Source organism: Solea solea, chromosome 2 (assembly GCF_958295425.1).
Source record: "Solea solea chromosome 2, fSolSol10.1, whole genome shotgun sequence".
Taxonomy (NCBI): domain Eukaryota; kingdom Metazoa; phylum Chordata; class Actinopteri; order Pleuronectiformes; family Soleidae; genus Solea; species Solea solea.
The window spans coordinates 34,444,431-34,462,472 of NC_081135.1; the positions used below are offsets into that span (position 1 = coordinate 34,444,431).

The 18,042-nt window shown below is 42.3% G+C and overlaps 1 protein-coding gene across 2 annotated transcripts in view; it reads left to right on the forward strand.

Moving 5' to 3' along the window:
- Window positions 1-17,735, forward strand: part of mgat4a (alpha-1,3-mannosyl-glycoprotein 4-beta-N-acetylglucosaminyltransferase A) — a 32,114-nt gene extending 14,379 nt beyond the window's left edge. For both annotated transcript variants that reach the window (XM_058622343.1, XM_058622344.1), the window contains exons 5-17: window positions 7,072-7,205; window positions 7,295-7,341; window positions 7,451-7,564; window positions 8,940-9,015; window positions 9,637-9,751; window positions 10,443-10,573; window positions 11,616-11,723; window positions 11,814-11,888; window positions 12,007-12,125; window positions 13,980-14,058; window positions 14,559-14,619; window positions 15,072-15,184; window positions 15,278-17,735. In XM_058622343.1, the coding sequence (XP_058478326.1) occupies window positions 7,072-7,205; window positions 7,295-7,341; window positions 7,451-7,564; window positions 8,940-9,015; window positions 9,637-9,751; window positions 10,443-10,573; window positions 11,616-11,723; window positions 11,814-11,888; window positions 12,007-12,125; window positions 13,980-14,058; window positions 14,559-14,619; window positions 15,072-15,184; window positions 15,278-15,304 (1,199 nt within the window). In that variant the 3' untranslated portion in view covers window positions 15,305-17,735. The remainder of the gene's footprint in view (window positions 1-7,071; window positions 7,206-7,294; window positions 7,342-7,450; window positions 7,565-8,939; window positions 9,016-9,636; window positions 9,752-10,442; window positions 10,574-11,615; window positions 11,724-11,813; window positions 11,889-12,006; window positions 12,126-13,979; window positions 14,059-14,558; window positions 14,620-15,071; window positions 15,185-15,277) is intronic.
- The last annotated feature ends 307 nt before the right edge of the window (window positions 17,736-18,042 follow it).

Here is an 18,042-nt window from a genome sequence, read left to right on the forward strand (position 1 = left end):
GCAACCCAGAGCTTATTCTAATTCAGCTTAGAGCATAACGGTATGTGACCTCTGCCATGTTATGTTGGGGTTTATTTATCTGGCTTTGTTACTGTGACATGAGGGAGGTGACTTTAGGGGTCGGACAGCTCTCAAGGTGTGTTCACATTCCTGGGCCTCTTTCAGACCTGGTAATAACGTCTGTCCTCGCGTTAAGTAGGGCTGTTCACATTTGCCGTTACCACACATCACGATTTGATCTGGACTTTCCCGGTGATTTATTCAAACTAGTGGCGTGCCCGTGCAAAATCTGTTTAGTGTGTGTTTTTAGAAATTGTTGGTTTGGTGTCTTTGAGTGCTCATTGTTACTATTACACAGCAAAAGTTCAGTGACATTTGTACTTGTGTATGGTAGAAAGCAAATACTGATACTTACATAATGGCATACAACAACAAACATGGAAAATTGAACTACAGTTGGTTGGTTGTCACCGGTCATCTGCCTCAGGTTGACATCGCCTTGTCTCACTCACAGTGCTGTGTGAGTGAGAGGGGGAGTGGTTACAGTGGAGCAGCGAAAGCCAATGTGCGCTTCTTTTAGCGATATCTTTAGCGATATCTTTTGCATTACTTATCCAAACAACGTCAACGTTGGCACCGAACTTACTCGTGCCCGTAGCAAGACGCCTGTCAAGTTTGAAATCAATCCGACCATCGGTTCGAGAGATATGCGAGTAACACACAGAAACACAAACACACAGACGTTCCTGGAATTTATAGATATATTACCCCCGGATATTAATAACTAAAATGTTTTTTCATGCTGAGGAATGTGGACAAATGTGTCCTCAAACGACCTCCGAATGTGATTTCTGTGATCTGAGGACGCATCAGGACCGTTCAGACCTGTACTTTGTACGATCTGGTTGTGATCGGATCACCGACGACAGGTTTTAATATTAGCTCTGAACAGGGTCCTAATGACGGTGACTGAGGGTCGGGAAATGATGGAGACACATTAGTGGAAAAGAAGGAGGCACTTGCTTGGGGACTAATTGGAGTTTCTTGGCTTGGAGCCTGTTTGATCAGTGAGCGCACGGTTTTCCCCTGGGAAACGAGAAAAAAATGTGAGGCCCATTGTTGCCATCAGCTCCAGTCGTTGCCGTCAAACTTTCGGGACTCCTTTTTTGTTTTTCTTTCAGGAATTGGACAGAGAATGTCAAACTGATACTGTAGAGTTTGCTGCTGTGTACTTTTCCCCCCCCCATCCAGTTTCCTACCCTTAAGCACTGTAAATTATGCTGACTGTATGCACAGCTAAGCTGGAAATACAACCATCAGGAAGTGGTTGCAGTAGGTACGGTATCTGCTACAGGGGATTTCTGCTTGTGCATGCCAAATGACACACTTGACAGGCCGCTGGCATCGTTTTTCCTCCGGGCTCCAACGGTGGTTTTAATCTCCCCTCTTTTCAGCTGCTAATTGTTTTCTCTGAGGTTACCGTTGTCTCTTTTCTCTCCTACTTCTCTGCTGATCTAAACATATCTGACATTGGGCTATTTGTAGCTGCTGAAATTAGGTCATGATCCCACTTTTAATTGGAAAAAAGAAACAGGAATATGAGGAGAAACATCTCTGAGGCTGCATTGGTTGAAGCAGGGGCCTGTCTATCAGAGTACTGGCCAGCATTCAGCAAGTTCCTACCAACTTAAACCCCTTTTTGCATAGTTACTTCTTTGTTACCAGGCAACATTTGTTTAAAACAAATCTCTTTACCAGTCTTCTTTGCCAGTCTGACGGCTTTTTTGACTCTTGTTTTGGCCTGGGCGCAGTGGAGACAGTTGGCTTGTTTCGGCTCTTTTATGGCGGCAGCTGCTGCTTTTCTTATTGCATAAACCCACACAGGACATACACATGTGAAGGCTCATGAAATCTCGCAGGTTACCAGCAAAAGTTGCCCATGCTGTGGCAAAGATATCATCTCTGCTCATTTGTTTTTTGTTTGTTTTATTAATTGGCGTGTTGGTCGTGTGTTTATCAACACAGTCTAATCAAAAGGATCTGAAGTATCTGCTTTCACTGGCATCTTGTTTTAAGCCATCAACACACGGCAGACACACACGCAGTGGGCTGAGCTGTGACCTTACGTGCGTAAGTCTATGTTACAGTCATATTTTGGTGGAAATGCATCACCAACCAATATTGATTCTTCTTCAATTTCAAAAAAACAGCATGATTCAAAGCTGTGTTGCAACCCAGTGTTGCAAAGCTGCTTCGCTGCTTTGCAACACTGAAGAAAAACCCCAACCCAGAACAGAACATGATTGATTTTTCGAGCCGTAAAGAGCAATGTATGTTATAAAGAAGCTGTGTGCGTGCGTGCATACGCGCATGCGTGTGTGTGTGTGTGTGTGTGTTTTAGCTACAAATGTATAATTTAAAAAAGTGATCAAACTCTGGTAGACACATGTGGTCGACCGTGCAATGTAATTTAATTTCCAGGTTTATTTTTTGATTATTTATTTAGTAGCTAAATGTGGAGTCATTGTCAACAGTCTAGGTTACACTCTATGTAATTGTTGACACATTGATGGGCAGAAGTATCGATGATGCATGTCTGGTTATTGATGGTATTTGAGGTTTGTTATTGTCAAGCTTTACTCTTTTAAAGTCAGAATAAAGATGCTTGTGCTCTAGCACCACTTATAAATTGTATTGTGTGTATACTGTATCATATACACTATAAGTGATATCTGATATGGAAGTCAATATTGTGTTAATTTTTAACAGACATCCATCCATTATGTTATACCACTATATGTATGAGGGGAGCCAGAGCCAGCTGACATTGGGCTAGAGGACAGAATCAGGCAGTCCTGTCACATGGCTGACGTACTGTTTATGAACACAAACAACCATTCTTCCTCATGTTCACACGGGCAAGTTACAATCACCAAATGTCAACAGTTATTTCCACTCATTTGTGTATTTCTCTCGTGCTGCAGCCCTGCTTAGTAAGCATCTAAAGGATACTGTTCCTTTTGAAAACTGTTTAAAAACACACTGGCCCATTCACAAATAGCCCTTTTTATTGGTCCTTTGTGGTGCAAAAAAAAAAAAAAAAGACTCCAACAAAAGAGGAAATAAACCCAAGCCTGGACCGAGACTTGAACCAGCCCTCTCTTTGTCTCCGGTTATACTTTTCCAACACCTCATTGTCAAGTCAAGGAAGCTCGGGATTAACAGTGAGGCAAAAAAAAGTGCAACATGCCAGACGGACGTGCTTGACATCAGGGTCAGAAATCAGCGGGTGCTCAGGTTAAAAATGCCCTTGAAACATCTAAAATTGCCCCTGAAATTCACACGACGGGGGGCTTTTAATGACCCAATAAACTTCTACTGATCTGAGTCAAAAAAAGGCCAGCTAGTCTTCCGTAAACACACAGAGCTCCCGCCTCTTTCTCCCACGTGAGCTGACAGCATTGTTTTCCAAGGCAGCAGGAAAAGCTTTAGCAGATTTATATATAAAATACCTCAACTTGAACAAGAAGGAAACGAGGAGAGAAGGAGGCCAGGAGACAAGAACAGGACCAAGATGGGGATGACAGGAAGAGATGTTAAAGTTTGTGATAGACTGGATAGTGTAGGACCTTGGTTCTCAATCTGTGGTACTTGTACCACCAGTGGTACGCGAGCTTCCTCTGTTGGTAAATCATGATTACAATCACCCCATCTCTTGCTCCAGTTTAATCTATTGTCACTACACCAGTATATGTAAAGAAGAGGAGGATGAGGAGAGAGCAAATTATTATTGGAAAATAAATTGCTGTTTTTTATGGCATTGTATTGTAAAGTTGGCGATAATGATGTTACTTTAAGAGCTCAATATTTTCTCATGTGGTACTAAAAAAAGTTTCAGAACCACTGGTGCAGGAGATTTTCTAACTCCAGATGACAGATGACATCTCTGAAAGAGTTTGCTCCCCCCTTGGAGTCTAAAAAAAGCTGTCCAATTTTTCCCAAAAAATTCCAGATGTCAAAAAAAAAAAAGCTGAGTCATCCAGTGTACCTTTTTTTTAATGGGGGGGAAACTGCGTCTCAAACTTCAATTCAAGTGCACTGACGCAAATTCGAACATCCCAGTCTTGTACATAAATAGACACACACACAGACACAGTGTCCCTCGGCATTTGCAAGACCTTGGAAGTTTATTTATGAACGATTATTCACTGCAAACCAGTGATCCACTGATGTCGATCCCTGCCTTGACACTCACCCTCCCCCTAAATGTGCGTCCAAGGCTTCAGCGTGTAACCGAGCTGGACATATTTTGCTGGACATTGAGAGCTTGTAGATGCGGCTGAACACTCGCTTCTTTTAAAACGTATGGCACGTCAAATCAGATTTTCTCACCCATGTTGGAGAAGCGGACAGACCTGCCCCCCCCAGAAAAGATGAAAAGACAGCACAGTGAAGCGAGCAGGCTGATCAAGGGACGTAGGGAGGGGAGGGGAGGGGAGGGGCCGTGCTGTCCTGGAGTTATTCCTGCTCAAGCTGCCCTTACATGTATTATCAGTCAGTCACTGTCTGCCACCCTCCCCTATTCTGTCGCTCTCTGTCTCTTCTCCTTCCTCCCACATTCTCCTTTCATCGTCGACCTACTTTCTCGGCGGTGATGCTGGGTGTCGCTATATAGCGTGTAGCTCAGTGTGAGGAACACAAAGCAAAACTGGGACAGATTCTCCACGCTGCACAGATCATGCCGGAGGCTTGCACCCTTTCTTAGGTCCGCTGTGCTGCTCGCTCATTCTGCACCTCGAGTTTTTTTTGTGTGTGTGTGTGTGTGTGTGTGTCCATTGTTGGGGCCCCTTGTGCCCCCACATCCCTTCACTCAGCATGTTTTCCCTTTTAAACTGCACACAAACACATGCTCACATTAGCCACGGCCCATGTGTTTCGCCATCATTACTATCCCTGTAGGACAAGTTGTTTCTAACTTTCACAAGGACAAAACTTCAACTCTGTAAACACAGCAGAAATAGAAGAGGAGGAAGCTAAACTGGAGAGAAGGGGGGGCATACGTTTATAGGCAATTTCATGCTGCTGGCTTGACTTATTTTCCTTAGTAAGACGGAAAAACAGATTGATTGCCTGATAAACGGCCTGTTCATTCTCACATTTGCTCTCCCAGTAGTGTGTTTGCTGTCTACTCTCTGCTTACTCATTCCCACTCTCTCTCTCTCTCTCTCGCTCTCTCTCTCTCGCTCTCTCTCTCTCTCTCTCTCTCTCTCTCTCTCTCACTCTCACTCTCTCTCCACAGTGAAAGTGATGCTTCTATTCTACTGAGTACAATGAACTGGATTTATGCTGGTAGTAGTGTATTGTACGTCTCCCAGTCTCTTATAGTTTAGAGGGAATCTCTCCATACTAAAGAAGAGGTAGTCTGTTTAGCTGCACAAAACCCAAACACAATAGCAACAATAAGGAGATGACAATAGACACTTTTTTTCTCCCCACTTTCCTCGTCTTACCGTGGAATCAATTGACTCAGCTGAATGTGATGTCGGCTCTTTCATCCTTACCCACAGAAATGATTATCATCAGTGTTCCATCACAATTTGTTGCCGAGATTAGCAAACAGCAGAGTAATTAAAAAAACTCCAATATTTAGACGATGTATTTAGTGTTAAAACTCCTTTTGGACACTGTGGATTTGCTATTATTCTCATAAAAATAAATCTATTATTGTTTTTCTCCATTGATCCATTAGTTGTTTTGAAATCCCAAACCTGGAAAGGATGTTGTCAAATGTTTTGTTTTGCTTTGCCCACAGTGGAGCAAAGAAACCAGAAAATGTTCACTTCATACTCAAACTTATTAATCACTCACTTGTCTGGGGTAAACAAATATTGCACCGTTTTTATGTGTGCATTCTGGTCTGCTGAGACGAGCCACACATTTTTCTTTTGTGCGATTGCAGCCGTGGTTCCTTTCATACTAAAACGAGGATCGATGCCAGTCTACAGGTCCACACATTCACACTCCATCTTGCATTCCGTTCCCGCAGTAGTTATTTCTTACTGGATGTATTATTTGATAGGTTGGTTGAACATGTGTGGGTGCTGGTGGACCTCTGTGCATGACCTCATGACTAAAACAAGAGCGCACCATCAACTGGATGAGTGTTGTGCTATAAGCAGTCTGCACGTACGTTCCCTGCAGCCACAAAAATGTAGAAATGCTTGTGTGTGTGTGTGTGTGTGTTGGCATAGGTTCTCTGCATACTGCTTGAAAGGGGAAGGTCTACAAGATGGTAGTGAGACCTGCCATGATGTATGGCTTGGTGACAGTGGCAGAGGTGAAGATGCTGAGATTTTTTTTGATTTGGAGTGACAAGGATGGACGTGAGCATTTCTGAGGGACAGCACAGGTTGAACGGGTTGGAAATAAATGAAAAGAGTCGAGGTTGAGAGGTGGTTTGGACACGTGCAGCGAAGATGGAGCCTGTCGGGCAGGAGGAGAAGTGGAAGACCACAGAGGAGGTTCATGGATGTTGTGAAGGAGGATATCAGGACAGTTGGGGTTTTGGTATTTGTAAGAAGAAGGTTTTATCTTCTTTAACAGGTTGTTGTGGTTTCAATCCATGGCTCTGTGTGTGTCTGTGTGATTGTGCAAATGCTTAACCTCATATTGCTTGTCGCGCCTTTTCCGGCATCGTGTGAATTGTTCTGATATTAGATATGTGATAGAAAAAGGTGTCAAAGCCAGAAAAGACTAGAAAAGTGCAATATAAATAGAGATAATTGATCATTACATACTGTATCTATGTTGCCTGAAGTTAGGAATTAATAACATGAGATGAAATAATTTAACTTTAATTACATTACACTAACTACCTCCATCAATCATCTCTCGCTCTGCCATCTGTCAATCTGGGCATGAATTTCTCTTCTTAATCTTTAGGCCCAGTCTAATCTGTTGGTGCCCAGCAACGTGTAGATGATTCACTTTAAGATCCGCTTAATTGAAATAGCCACTGTTTTACACTTGTTCTCATTCTATACTCTTCTTCTTTTTGTCTTTTTTTCCCAGTTACCATGGTGATGGGGATTCCCACAGTGAAGCGGAAGGTGAAGTCGTATCTGTCAGAGACGCTGCATTCGCTAATAGACAAGCTGTCACCAGAGGAGAAACTTGACTGTGTTATTATCGTCTTTGTCGGGGAGGTGAGAGTCGTGTCATTATGTTTTGTCTGTTTGAATTAAAACGTGGCGATAACGTCCAAACACTGCGTCCTCCTGCTGTATCTCTTCAGACTGACGTGGAGTACGTGCACAGCGTAGTTGCCGGACTGGAGAAAGAGTGAGTTCACCTCTCCCGTTTCCTTACAGACAGAAATAATGTGAAGCCGTTTAAAAGACTCTGTGACCCAGAAAAAAAAATCCAATTGTCGTGACCCTCTTCTCCTCAGGTTTTCTACAGAGCTGAATGCAGGTTTGCTGGAGGTGATCTCGCCACCGGCCGCTTATTATCCCGATCTCACCAACCTCAAAGAGACTTTTGGAGACTCCAAAGAGAGAGTCAGGTGAGCGGCGTACTTAGGCGTGGCGTCTCTGTTATCTGTGCGTTCTAATTATGTTTTAATTATGCAAAATGCGATGGGAATCTAGCAATCTAGTGAACAGGCTTGGGAGGAACTGAATTCAGGAAAACTGGAAGGACGAGTCAGTGGGATAGTGGTTGTGAGCGAACAATTGAGAGCTTTTTATGCAGGCTGCCCATGCACTTAGTATTCCACTGGCATTTCTTAATGTCACATCAAGGTCATAAGCAGCATGCAGCACCCTCTATCTCTGTCTCTCTATAGCTGCCGCTCTCATTATCTTCTGTACTTGACTGTTTCTTTATTATCAGATAACAACTTTACAGCTTTACATATCTGTTTATGGTGCACTTTGTGCTGACTACTGGCAGCATGGACTTGGGTAATTGTACTTGGGCCTTTGTACAATATATGCAAACACAGATGCTAAAATTCACAGTAAATATGACATGGATTTAGTCTGCACTAAAGCCTGTGAACCTGCTAAAAAAACAAAACACCAGCCTTCTGCCTGTTTGTGAAATGTGACATGACTAATGCATCAGAAATAAAACGGGTCGGGGGAAGAACAAAACAACAACACTATCTGTGACAATGTTAAAGTGGTCATTATATTACAGCTTTGATGTCAGTGCCACTTTCCATTTATCTTAACTGATATGAAAGATAAAATGAAGAATATTTTAACTTCCAAGTTCTGAAAAGTAAGTGTCGCTTCAAACTTTAATGGTTATTTACGTATTAAGTGTTACACCAGAAGTAATCCAGCCAAAAATAAGGTAGATGAAGTAGTTCCAACCTGCTGATTAGAAAACCTGATTGCTTTGCGGAGTCATTTGACCCAGGTGTGGTTGTATGCCAGTTGAGCACGTCCACTGGCGTTCACACGCACTCAATCGAAATCGATAATGAAGATGCATTTTATTTATAGAGCGCGTTAAAAGATTCTCAAAGGCGCTTTACAGTTTAATTCACAAAATGGCACATTCTAAGAGACAAAAACATCGCAAAGAAGACGGTACACTTTGTCCAAATATGCGTGTGTGGGAGCTTGTGCTTCTTGTGAAATCCGTGTGTCCCACCTCCCACACCTTTCCTCTGAAGGCACCATGAGCACCTGCTGCCCTTGGCAAAACAGTAATGAGTCAGTGTGCAACCAGGAGTCAGAGAGGCTTAGAGAGGCTTGGAGTGGCGGCGTCACTTTATAAATCATTTCTGCTGTTGTAACATGCAGAGTAACTGGAAGTACTTGATTTACGCTCTTGATATGATGCACTGTATAGGAGGATACCTCGCACAGGATCGATTCTCGTGTGTATAATTGAATTGCATGTTATTGATTCCTGCATTTGTTTAGATGGAGAACGAAGCAGAATCTGGACTACTCCTTCCTCATGATGTACGCTGTGAGCAAAGGGGTTTACTATGTCCAGGTATGTCCCTAAAACAAGTCATTAAATGCTCCCGTCACATGTTGTTAGGTCATATTTACAAGTATCGGCATGAAAACCGCTCCTTTTTAATTTGGAGAATGTCGTCATCGCAGAGTCAAAAATGCTTGTTTAAAAAGTACTCGAAACAAAAGTGTTTGTATTCTAGCACTGTTTGTCACTGAGTGCAGAGCCACTGTCTACTTATTCGTAGCCTCGTCCTCTTAGACTTCTATGGCTCCTATCTTTCTAAACTAGGTGTCCAATTTGGGAATGTTTATGTAAACATTTTGCTCTCAGTGGATTTAAAAATGCTAGCGCCAGCCGTTCTCGGTGGAGTGTAACTGTGTTGTTAATATCCCACGTGTGTGTCAATTCTATTTTCTGCTCTCAGCTGGAATGACGAGGTATTGCCTCTCTGACATCTATTACTAGAGCTCCGGATTAGTGTAGCCACTCAGCAGTTTTTTTTATTTAGGCAATTTCAACGTGACTCCTCCCCCCCCCCCCCCCCCCTTGTAAACGTAGAGGAGTCTCCCTTCTGCTTCTCTCTCTTTCTCATTCACAATAAAGTGGTTATTTCCGTGTTACAATGTGCTCTTTGTGGACCTCTGCTCCATTTAGCTGGAGGACGACATTGTGGCCAAACCCAACTACTTTGCCACCATGAAGAACTTTGCCCTGCAGCTCTCGTCAGAGGACTGGATGATCCTGGAGTTCTCCCAGCTGGGTTTCATCGGTACGATCCGTCAGTGCTCGGCATCCATGAGTGGCCGTGAAGAAGTGTGGTCAGCTGATGTCAAGAGCCACACAATGGCATTCTTTGTCTAAACAGTCTTTGTAGTTTATTCTCAAACTGTGGTATGCAAGCTTCCTCTGGTGGAAAGAGAGAAATGCTCTTCTACTGTATCTACCCAGGGTATGTGATCGCAGTGGAGCTGAGGAATTTTGACCGGACGAATAACAAGAAAATAATCATGAGAATCACCTTATCTCTCGCTGCAGCTTAATCCACTTTCGCTAAACCAGTGCGTGAATTATATGTGAGGAAGAGGAGGATGATTAGCTTATTGGGAATAAATCTGCCTCCTGTGGAAAGTCTGTAGCTGACTTTGCGCACCACTGTGTTTTAACGTTGGCGATAATGGTGTTACTTCAAAAGCTCAATATTTTCTCAGGTGGTACTTAAAATAAAAACTTTGAGAACCAATGAATTAAGTCAATTAATTAAGTTAGGAATCCAGTAATGTTTCTTTGTAAAGTCAGATTTTCATTGATCGTTATTGTACTCTCACCTAAAGTTCAGCAACAAGTCCCGTCCATGGTTTAACGGTCTTGTTTCTGATGATTAATTATTAACGTGCGTGTGTTTACTGCTGTGTCTGATCATTTAATATCTTCAAGTAATCCTTGTGCTCCGTCTCCCTCAGGGAAGATGTTCCAGGCTCCCGACCTCAACCTCATTGTTGAGTTCATCTTCATGTTCTACAAGGAGAAACCCATCGACTGGCTGCTGGACCATATTCTCTGGGTCAAAGTCTGCAATCCTGAAAAAGATGCGGTACGCAGCTGTGATGTTTAACTTTATGAAGGGACTCTTTATGAAGCTTTCTGTGAATTCAGTTTTACTGAGGCTGTGTATGCGTTTAGGCGTGAAAGTGAGGCTTTATGAAACGGTTTGAAAGTTAAACAGACATTTAATGGCTACATTTCTGTACTCGTAGAGTGCGGTTTGTCTCAACTGCCTTTTTTTTCACACAAAAACTGCCCTGTTGAAGAAAGTAGCTGCGCAAAGGTGGGGCGACCTGCGTTTTCCAAGTAATAAAACAAGCCCGTCAGTGTGTACTCACTATGTGGGAGCACAAGGCTGTCATGTGTTACTGTGTGGTAATAGGAAAACGGTGTACATAACTTACAGGTAAACTGTAGGACCTTTTTAAAGACCCTGTAAAGCAGTTTCTACTCTTTACTCATAAAATAGTGGCTCTCTTCAGTGTTCTGTTCAGGATTTTTTTTAAGGCATGTCTAAAAAATATGGCTTTACGAAGCACCGGAGTGAAGTTTGCGGAATCTGGTCGCCACTTTGACCAGTGCAGTGTGCACGGCTGCGGCTGTAGCCCCCTCCCTCTCAGAGCAGAGAATAAAGCTGAATTTTACATCATTTAAAACCTACAACACTTTAATCACTCAAATTTGGTAAGGTGGTTACTAACACCACATTTTACTGTGGGGGTGACAAAGTCACAAGATATTTTATCACTTTACGGGGACTTTAACACATGGCATGTGGGTACCTGTCATATTTTTAATTTCAGTGTCACACTGCATACGTGAGACACGCCTGCATTTTAGTGTCGAGGCTGAATCTGAAAAGTACATGAAAAACCATAAAGGTTATATTTTTTCAGGTGAAAGGTAGAGTAAACAAAAACCATGTCACGTTTTCTGTCAGAGATGAATCCCAAATTGAATTCATAAACATAATTGGTGGTGTGAGGAGATGTGCGAGTGTGTGAACACACACACACACACACAGTGTGATCCAGGTGTAACAGAACAGGAAACGGGAGTGTGTCATTGCCATATTTTTTTGTCCATTCCAGAAACATTGCGAGCGTCAGAAGTCCAGCCTCCGCGTGCGGTTCAGGCCCTCCCTATTCCAACACGTGGGGCTCCATTCTTCTCTCGCCGGAAAGATACAAAAGCTCACAGTGAGTCTCATACCCTTGCAGCCGTCTATTGGCGACAGAGTTATTGCGACATCTTTCGTCGAAACACTCACCTCTCCTCTGTGTCTGCAGGACAAAGACTTCCTGAAGCCACTGCTCCACAAGATGCACGTCAACCCACCGGCTGAGGTTTCCACTTCAATGAAGGTGTCACAATTAAGCCTCCTTTTACTGTCCGTCTCTGATGTGCAGTTAATTGGAATAAATGATAATTGATAATAATTTCAATAATAACTTGAAACATGACTTGTGTTTTGTCACACAGGTGTATCAGGGTCACACACTGGAAAAGACGTACCTCGGAGAAGACTTCTTCTGGGCCATTACGCCCACTGCAGGAGACTATGTCCTCTTCAAATTTGACCGACCCATCAGCATAGAGAGGTAACGCACACATTTGCACTCAAGGGAAGAAGCTGTTTTTGTGTATGAGTTTTGAAGAGACCATGGCTAGGATGGGATGGATCTTTTGTATGCCCTTGTGTTCTTTGAGTGCTGAGTTGTATGTGTGTGGATACCAGCGGTATCAGCCTTTCATTTACTGCCTCTTTGTTGTCTCCTTTGTCCAAACCAAAGCTGGGCTGGAGAGTGTGTTGCGACAGGGAGCATGCGCGGTCGACGTAGACTCGAAACACTAGAGGTGTAGTCGCATTCATTTGCGTTGGTATGGATGACAAAATGTATGTCACGCTGACCCTAGTTGCCCTCAGTGGCCATGTGGACATGCAAATTATGACCCAGCCTTATCCCAGCCAGTGGCACATTCAAAATCTTTGAAATTATTCCCTCCTGCACTTTTCTCTTCACTGTTTCAGGTTTAACCTCCTGGGGATCAGGGTGAGCTAATGAGAGTGCTCTAATTTAAGGCTTTCTCAGGCCGGTCTCCTGTTCTCTGTGGATTCAGTGTAGAAAAGGTGTAAAAAAAAAAAAGGGAGCAGATGAACAGTGAGACTGATGCTCAGAGCAGACGTGAGAAGGATTTTATTAATCTGGAAATGTGCGACAATTGTGTCTCCATCTCTCGTAAATATTATTTTCGCGCAGTGAACAACATTCAGTGACTCTGCAAGTAAGTGATAGGCAGCGGGAAAGAGGCCATCTAGTTCTCCACTCATATATATATATGTATATATATATGTATATATGTATATATGTATATATATACATATATACACATATGTGTACATATATGCTGTGTCATCTCCAAAAGGAACATTCAGATCTGAATAATCCAATTATTGTTTGTTCAGAGTATGACCTTATCCTGGGTAAAATAAAGAGATATTGCTGTTTATATAGCAGTGTATTATTCAAACTTTTGTTTTAATCTGGTTAATATCAGCATTAGTGATGTGTCTTATGTCGATATGAAGCTGTTAACAACACATTTGTGCAGTTCAAGACTGTAAGAAATATTCTTCTCCCATTGTGAAGAAATACGCTGTCCACAACATGATATAAATATTGGATTGTATCGGAATAAAAAAAATACTCCAATACTCCGATCCAGTGATTAAAGTATCATTTTCTTTAAGCGAGACCGTGCCTTACTGGATTTGTATGATTTTTCTCATCTAAAATTATGTTCAGCATTACATGTGTACTTTTCTGATTAGTGGGTTTGCTTTTTTTTGTTTGAAATAATAAGTTCTTCTTTGTCACTCATGGAAATAGAATAACTCCAGGTGACTGTGAAAACACCAAAAAAAAAAGTGCTCTCACAAGTTCTGTGAATACCGCTCACGAATTGTCACCTCCTGATGAATCTGTCACCGTCTCATTCTCTCGTTCTGTCTCCCACTGTCTGGCTGCAAATACAAGTAAATGTGGTGCATCCATAAAGCTAAATAAAATCTGACAAAGTGAAGGAAGCACTATCCCCTTAGTTCGTCTCTGAATCTTGATCTTGTCCACCATATTCTTGAAATCTGCAGCATGAAGCTCATATTTCTACCCTGTGCTCATGGTCTGAATTTCAAAGCATTCTGTTTCTGCTTTTGGACTCTACTGAGAATTCTCTGCATCTCCTGAATTTTATGTTAGAAACCTGCTGCCTCAGTGGCCTCAATGGGAGATCTGAGGAGCACCAGCTTTGAAAATGTGATCAAATATCTTTACAGTTGAGTGCCCGGTTATGTAACAGGTGTATATTTGCACAACCATGTAAACCCCTCTGAAAGTCACGTGAGGGATGGAAGATTTTCTCACTTTCAAATGAATGCTTGGTTTGATTGACAGGTTCCTGTTTCGCAGTGGTAACCAGGAGCACCCAGGGGACAGAATTGAGAACACCACAGTTGAAATACTGCCTGTTACGGTAAGATGTGCACACACACACACACACCCTTTTTAAACACTCGCATTCATGTCTCATCATTTATGCAGCCTAAAGTGAGGCTAACCTAAACGTCACCAGTTCCTCAGAAATGAGATTCAGCCTCATTAGGACCAGGTATTTGGTCTCCACGAGCACTACAGGTCCTGACAAGGTCAGAGTTAATACCAGAAAAACAAATACAAGTACACACCCACACACACACAGCCTCTATGTGTCAACACACTGGTGGGATGTGCAAACGCTGCTATGATTAAATTACAGTGAACGTAGCTCATTGATTATTGACAGGAATGTGAGCGTGACAGAATTGTTTGCTCTGCCAGAGGCGATGCTGTCTGACAATGTGATCCACACTTCCATCGCAGGCACAGGAGAACGGTGCCTGTTTCGCTGAGTGCTGCCTTAATTAATAAAGTCATTAAGATTTTGAATGTTGTGTCCCAACTCATTTCCATCTTTCCCTGTGTTTTGTGTGTCAGGAACCCGGACCACAGACCAAAGAGAAGTACAGACGAACAGAGGACCGATTTTACGGCGTCGGTATGTCTTTTTAATTCTAATCTATACTGAGGGTATGAGTGCATACAAGCACTTTGTTTTTGTTTGTTTGTTTTTTACAATAGTCCACAATGAACGTACTAAAAAATATTTCAAATTTTGATGTTTAGGAATAGTGAAATGACACAAGGAAGTTGTGATTCATTTATCAAAAAAAATTGGTCAGAAAGGTAACATTATGCACAAATTTGCTCTTATCCTCACTTTGGTCCGCAGTGGTTTGTCAAGTAGCTTCCTTTTAGAGGTTTGGGACACACTGGTTTAAGATTATAAGCATTGTACAGAATCTGTATGAAATGTTCCTTTTCACACTGGACTGGACAGGTACGGACCATGTGCTCTCCCTGTAAATGTTTGACAGTTCTTTATATTTACTCTTGCATGTGTGTCTGTCTGTCTGTCTGTCTGTCTGTGTGTGGGTGTGTGACACACAGGTCAGTTTAAGAAGGGCGTGGCAGAAGGGAATGTGGATCCTTCCTTCAATCCCATCATGGCACTCCGGCTCTCAGTTGTCAAAGACTCGGCTGTGTGGGCCATCATCAGTGAAGTGAGCCACACACCTGTTCACTTCTCATCCACTGACTCCAGCGCTGCACTGTGCACTAACCAACACACGTGATGCTCTGCTCTTCTCCTGCAGATACATATAAAGAGGATAACTGGCTGACTGTTCCGTCATGGGGGGGAGGGGGCTTACATGAGTCGTGGCCCCTGAAGGACCAAAATCTCCCAGACTGCTTACACAGGGCCTCTGGCACCTAGCAACCAGCAGTGAAATCATTAGCGCCCACTAGAGTAGCTCCTCTGAGCTTGTCAGACGTGTGACTTTGTCCCGCTGCTCTCTTCCTGACGACAATTAGTTTCTCCCCTTCTTTCTGCATCTCCTCCTCCTCCTCCTCACTCTTGTGCTCTTAATTCATTTGTGAGATTAATGCTACTGTCTGAAGAACAACGGAGTGAGTGAAGACCTGTTCTCAGCTGTGGCTACAATCAGAGGAAACCTGGACTAATGAGAAATCATCTGGAGATAGAGGGGGGGGGGGCCAGTCAGTCAGTCACCTGGCCACTGGTGATGCTGCCAAATCTTTCACTGTTATTCAATGCTGCCACCTGTGGGCAAGCTGGGGCATTGCACTGTCACTAACGCCTCAGCAAAATGCCATGATGATATGAGATACGAGAATGTTGTCATCACTGACGGCCAGTCGCTCCCTGTTCTCGGCAAAGACGACGGCACCCTAGATCGACACCAGCCCAGACTAAAGATGTTCTCCTCAAGTCCTTTGTTAGTCTCAAACGCTTCACTTGTCCTGAGACACACAAACTCAGGATGGGCTTTTCCAAAATGGCTCCCCGAGTTCTGCCTGCAGCCAGACGGTGACGACGTCGACCGTAGGTGTAGATTTGTGGTAATTATCCCCTTCCATGTAGAAGAAGTACCATAACAAACATAGGCCGAGTGTGACCTCAGTGTCCATTTATACTCTAGTACCAATCAGGCATTGCCTTGGCATCATTTCTTTTTTGTTGTCTCTGAAGGAATATATTGTTATATTGATATATTATTACAGCTTTGACGATCTATGAAGGTGACTTAATTTATTTGAAATAAATCTTTAATTTGTACAAGAGGTTAAAATATATTTTTATTCTATTAAGAGATGTTTACGGTAGTAGAGAATTGGGTTTATTTGTGTGTTTTTGTTTTCTTCTTAACTTCTGTTGTAAATGTTATTTTCAGTATAACAGCCTCTCGTGCAATTGCTTTGTCTGCAGTGAGCACGTTGCCCAGTTTAGTTTTATTCAATTTTCTTCCCCCTGCTCCCCTTTATTATTTTTTTTTTAAGTGAGATGTTGAAAGTGAAGGTGGTGGTTTTCACACATGTTTTAAAAGTGGTAGGAGAGTTGTAAATAGATACTTTTTGAAGTAGTTGTGGGTCAAAAATTAGGAGAAAATGTGCCTTATCCAGGTCTGTTTTAATTGTCTCAGCAACACAACTTCAGCCTGTGCCCTCTCGCTTTTAACCACACCTTAATTGCTGGATATTACTAATATTTTGAATAATGACGCGCAATAGTCCAGTTAGTGATTGGATGTCAAAAAACTAAATCTCTGTTGATTGAAATTGGTGAGTAAGGTCCTTTTTTGGACCAGATTACCATCTGAAACAGCATGATTTGCACTGCTTTTTCTTTTTTCTTTACCATCACACGGCCCCTCCCCCTCACCAAATGTATTTAAAATTCCCATCTGCTTATTTCACTTACTTCCCAAATCCACTTTAAAATTTACTTTGTCTAATCATATATCCTTTTTATTATTATTATTATTGGACACAATATTATGACTACTGATGATTGCAGATTGCACCTTTTTGGCTGAGGTTGTTAATACTTTCACTGATTGTAAATCTATATATATAAAAAACAGCAACGAGTATCTCTTCTCTTTTGCTCAATAGTTTATTTAAATTCACTTGACGTGTCTTGTGTTTGTTCGTGGCCAATTGTTCTGAGTGGAAGCTGTTTTCAAGTGGAAGTTCATTCATTATTAGTTTTATATATCAATGTTCATTCAAAGAGGGTAGTGAAGTGCCTTTTGGTGGAGTTTATATAAACGTGAAAACTTTTGCTAACATTGCTTGTTCACATGCATGATAATTATTTGTAATTTATTAACATTGTTTTGAATTTTTTTTTTTGTTAATTCTCCCGTCCAGCAGAAGTTTAACATTTGCCTCAAAATCTGATTAGTTTTTCATTTTAATTGGGAGATTATGGGGACGTCCTTACACCACATCTCATACAAACTAATATGTGAAAATGGCATGGGCGGTTCTTTTGCCTCCGACTGTTTGTGGATAGAGGACAGGTGATGCCTCCCAAAATGAAAGAAACAAGAGGAACTCATCCTAATGCGTGACAAGCCCGCACACACACACACACACACACACACACACACACACACACACACACACACACACACACACACACACACACACACCCATCCATCAGTTCATGTGCCTTTGTCATGTGCAGTACATGTGAATGCCTACATCATTTTCCATGGACACCTTTGAAATAAATGATAAAAGTTGTCAGAAGTCACGGCCATATTTTTTGTTTGTTGGTTTAAATTGCATTGCTCGTGTCATCTGCATCATCTGTTCAACTTTTATTTTTACCAGGAAGTCACATTTAGATTAAAATCATTTTATTTACTAGTGAGACCCAGCCAACACAAGGTCAGGGCCAAAGTACGAGAAGCAAGATCCGTCTGCCTGTCACTGCTCTGGATAAAGGGCATTTACGGGCATTTTAAGTCATAAACATGCCTGAGATAACTTAGTTTATTTAAATCCGCCAGTGTTGTAGCCTTTGCAGGCCACAGGCTTTGTGATACAG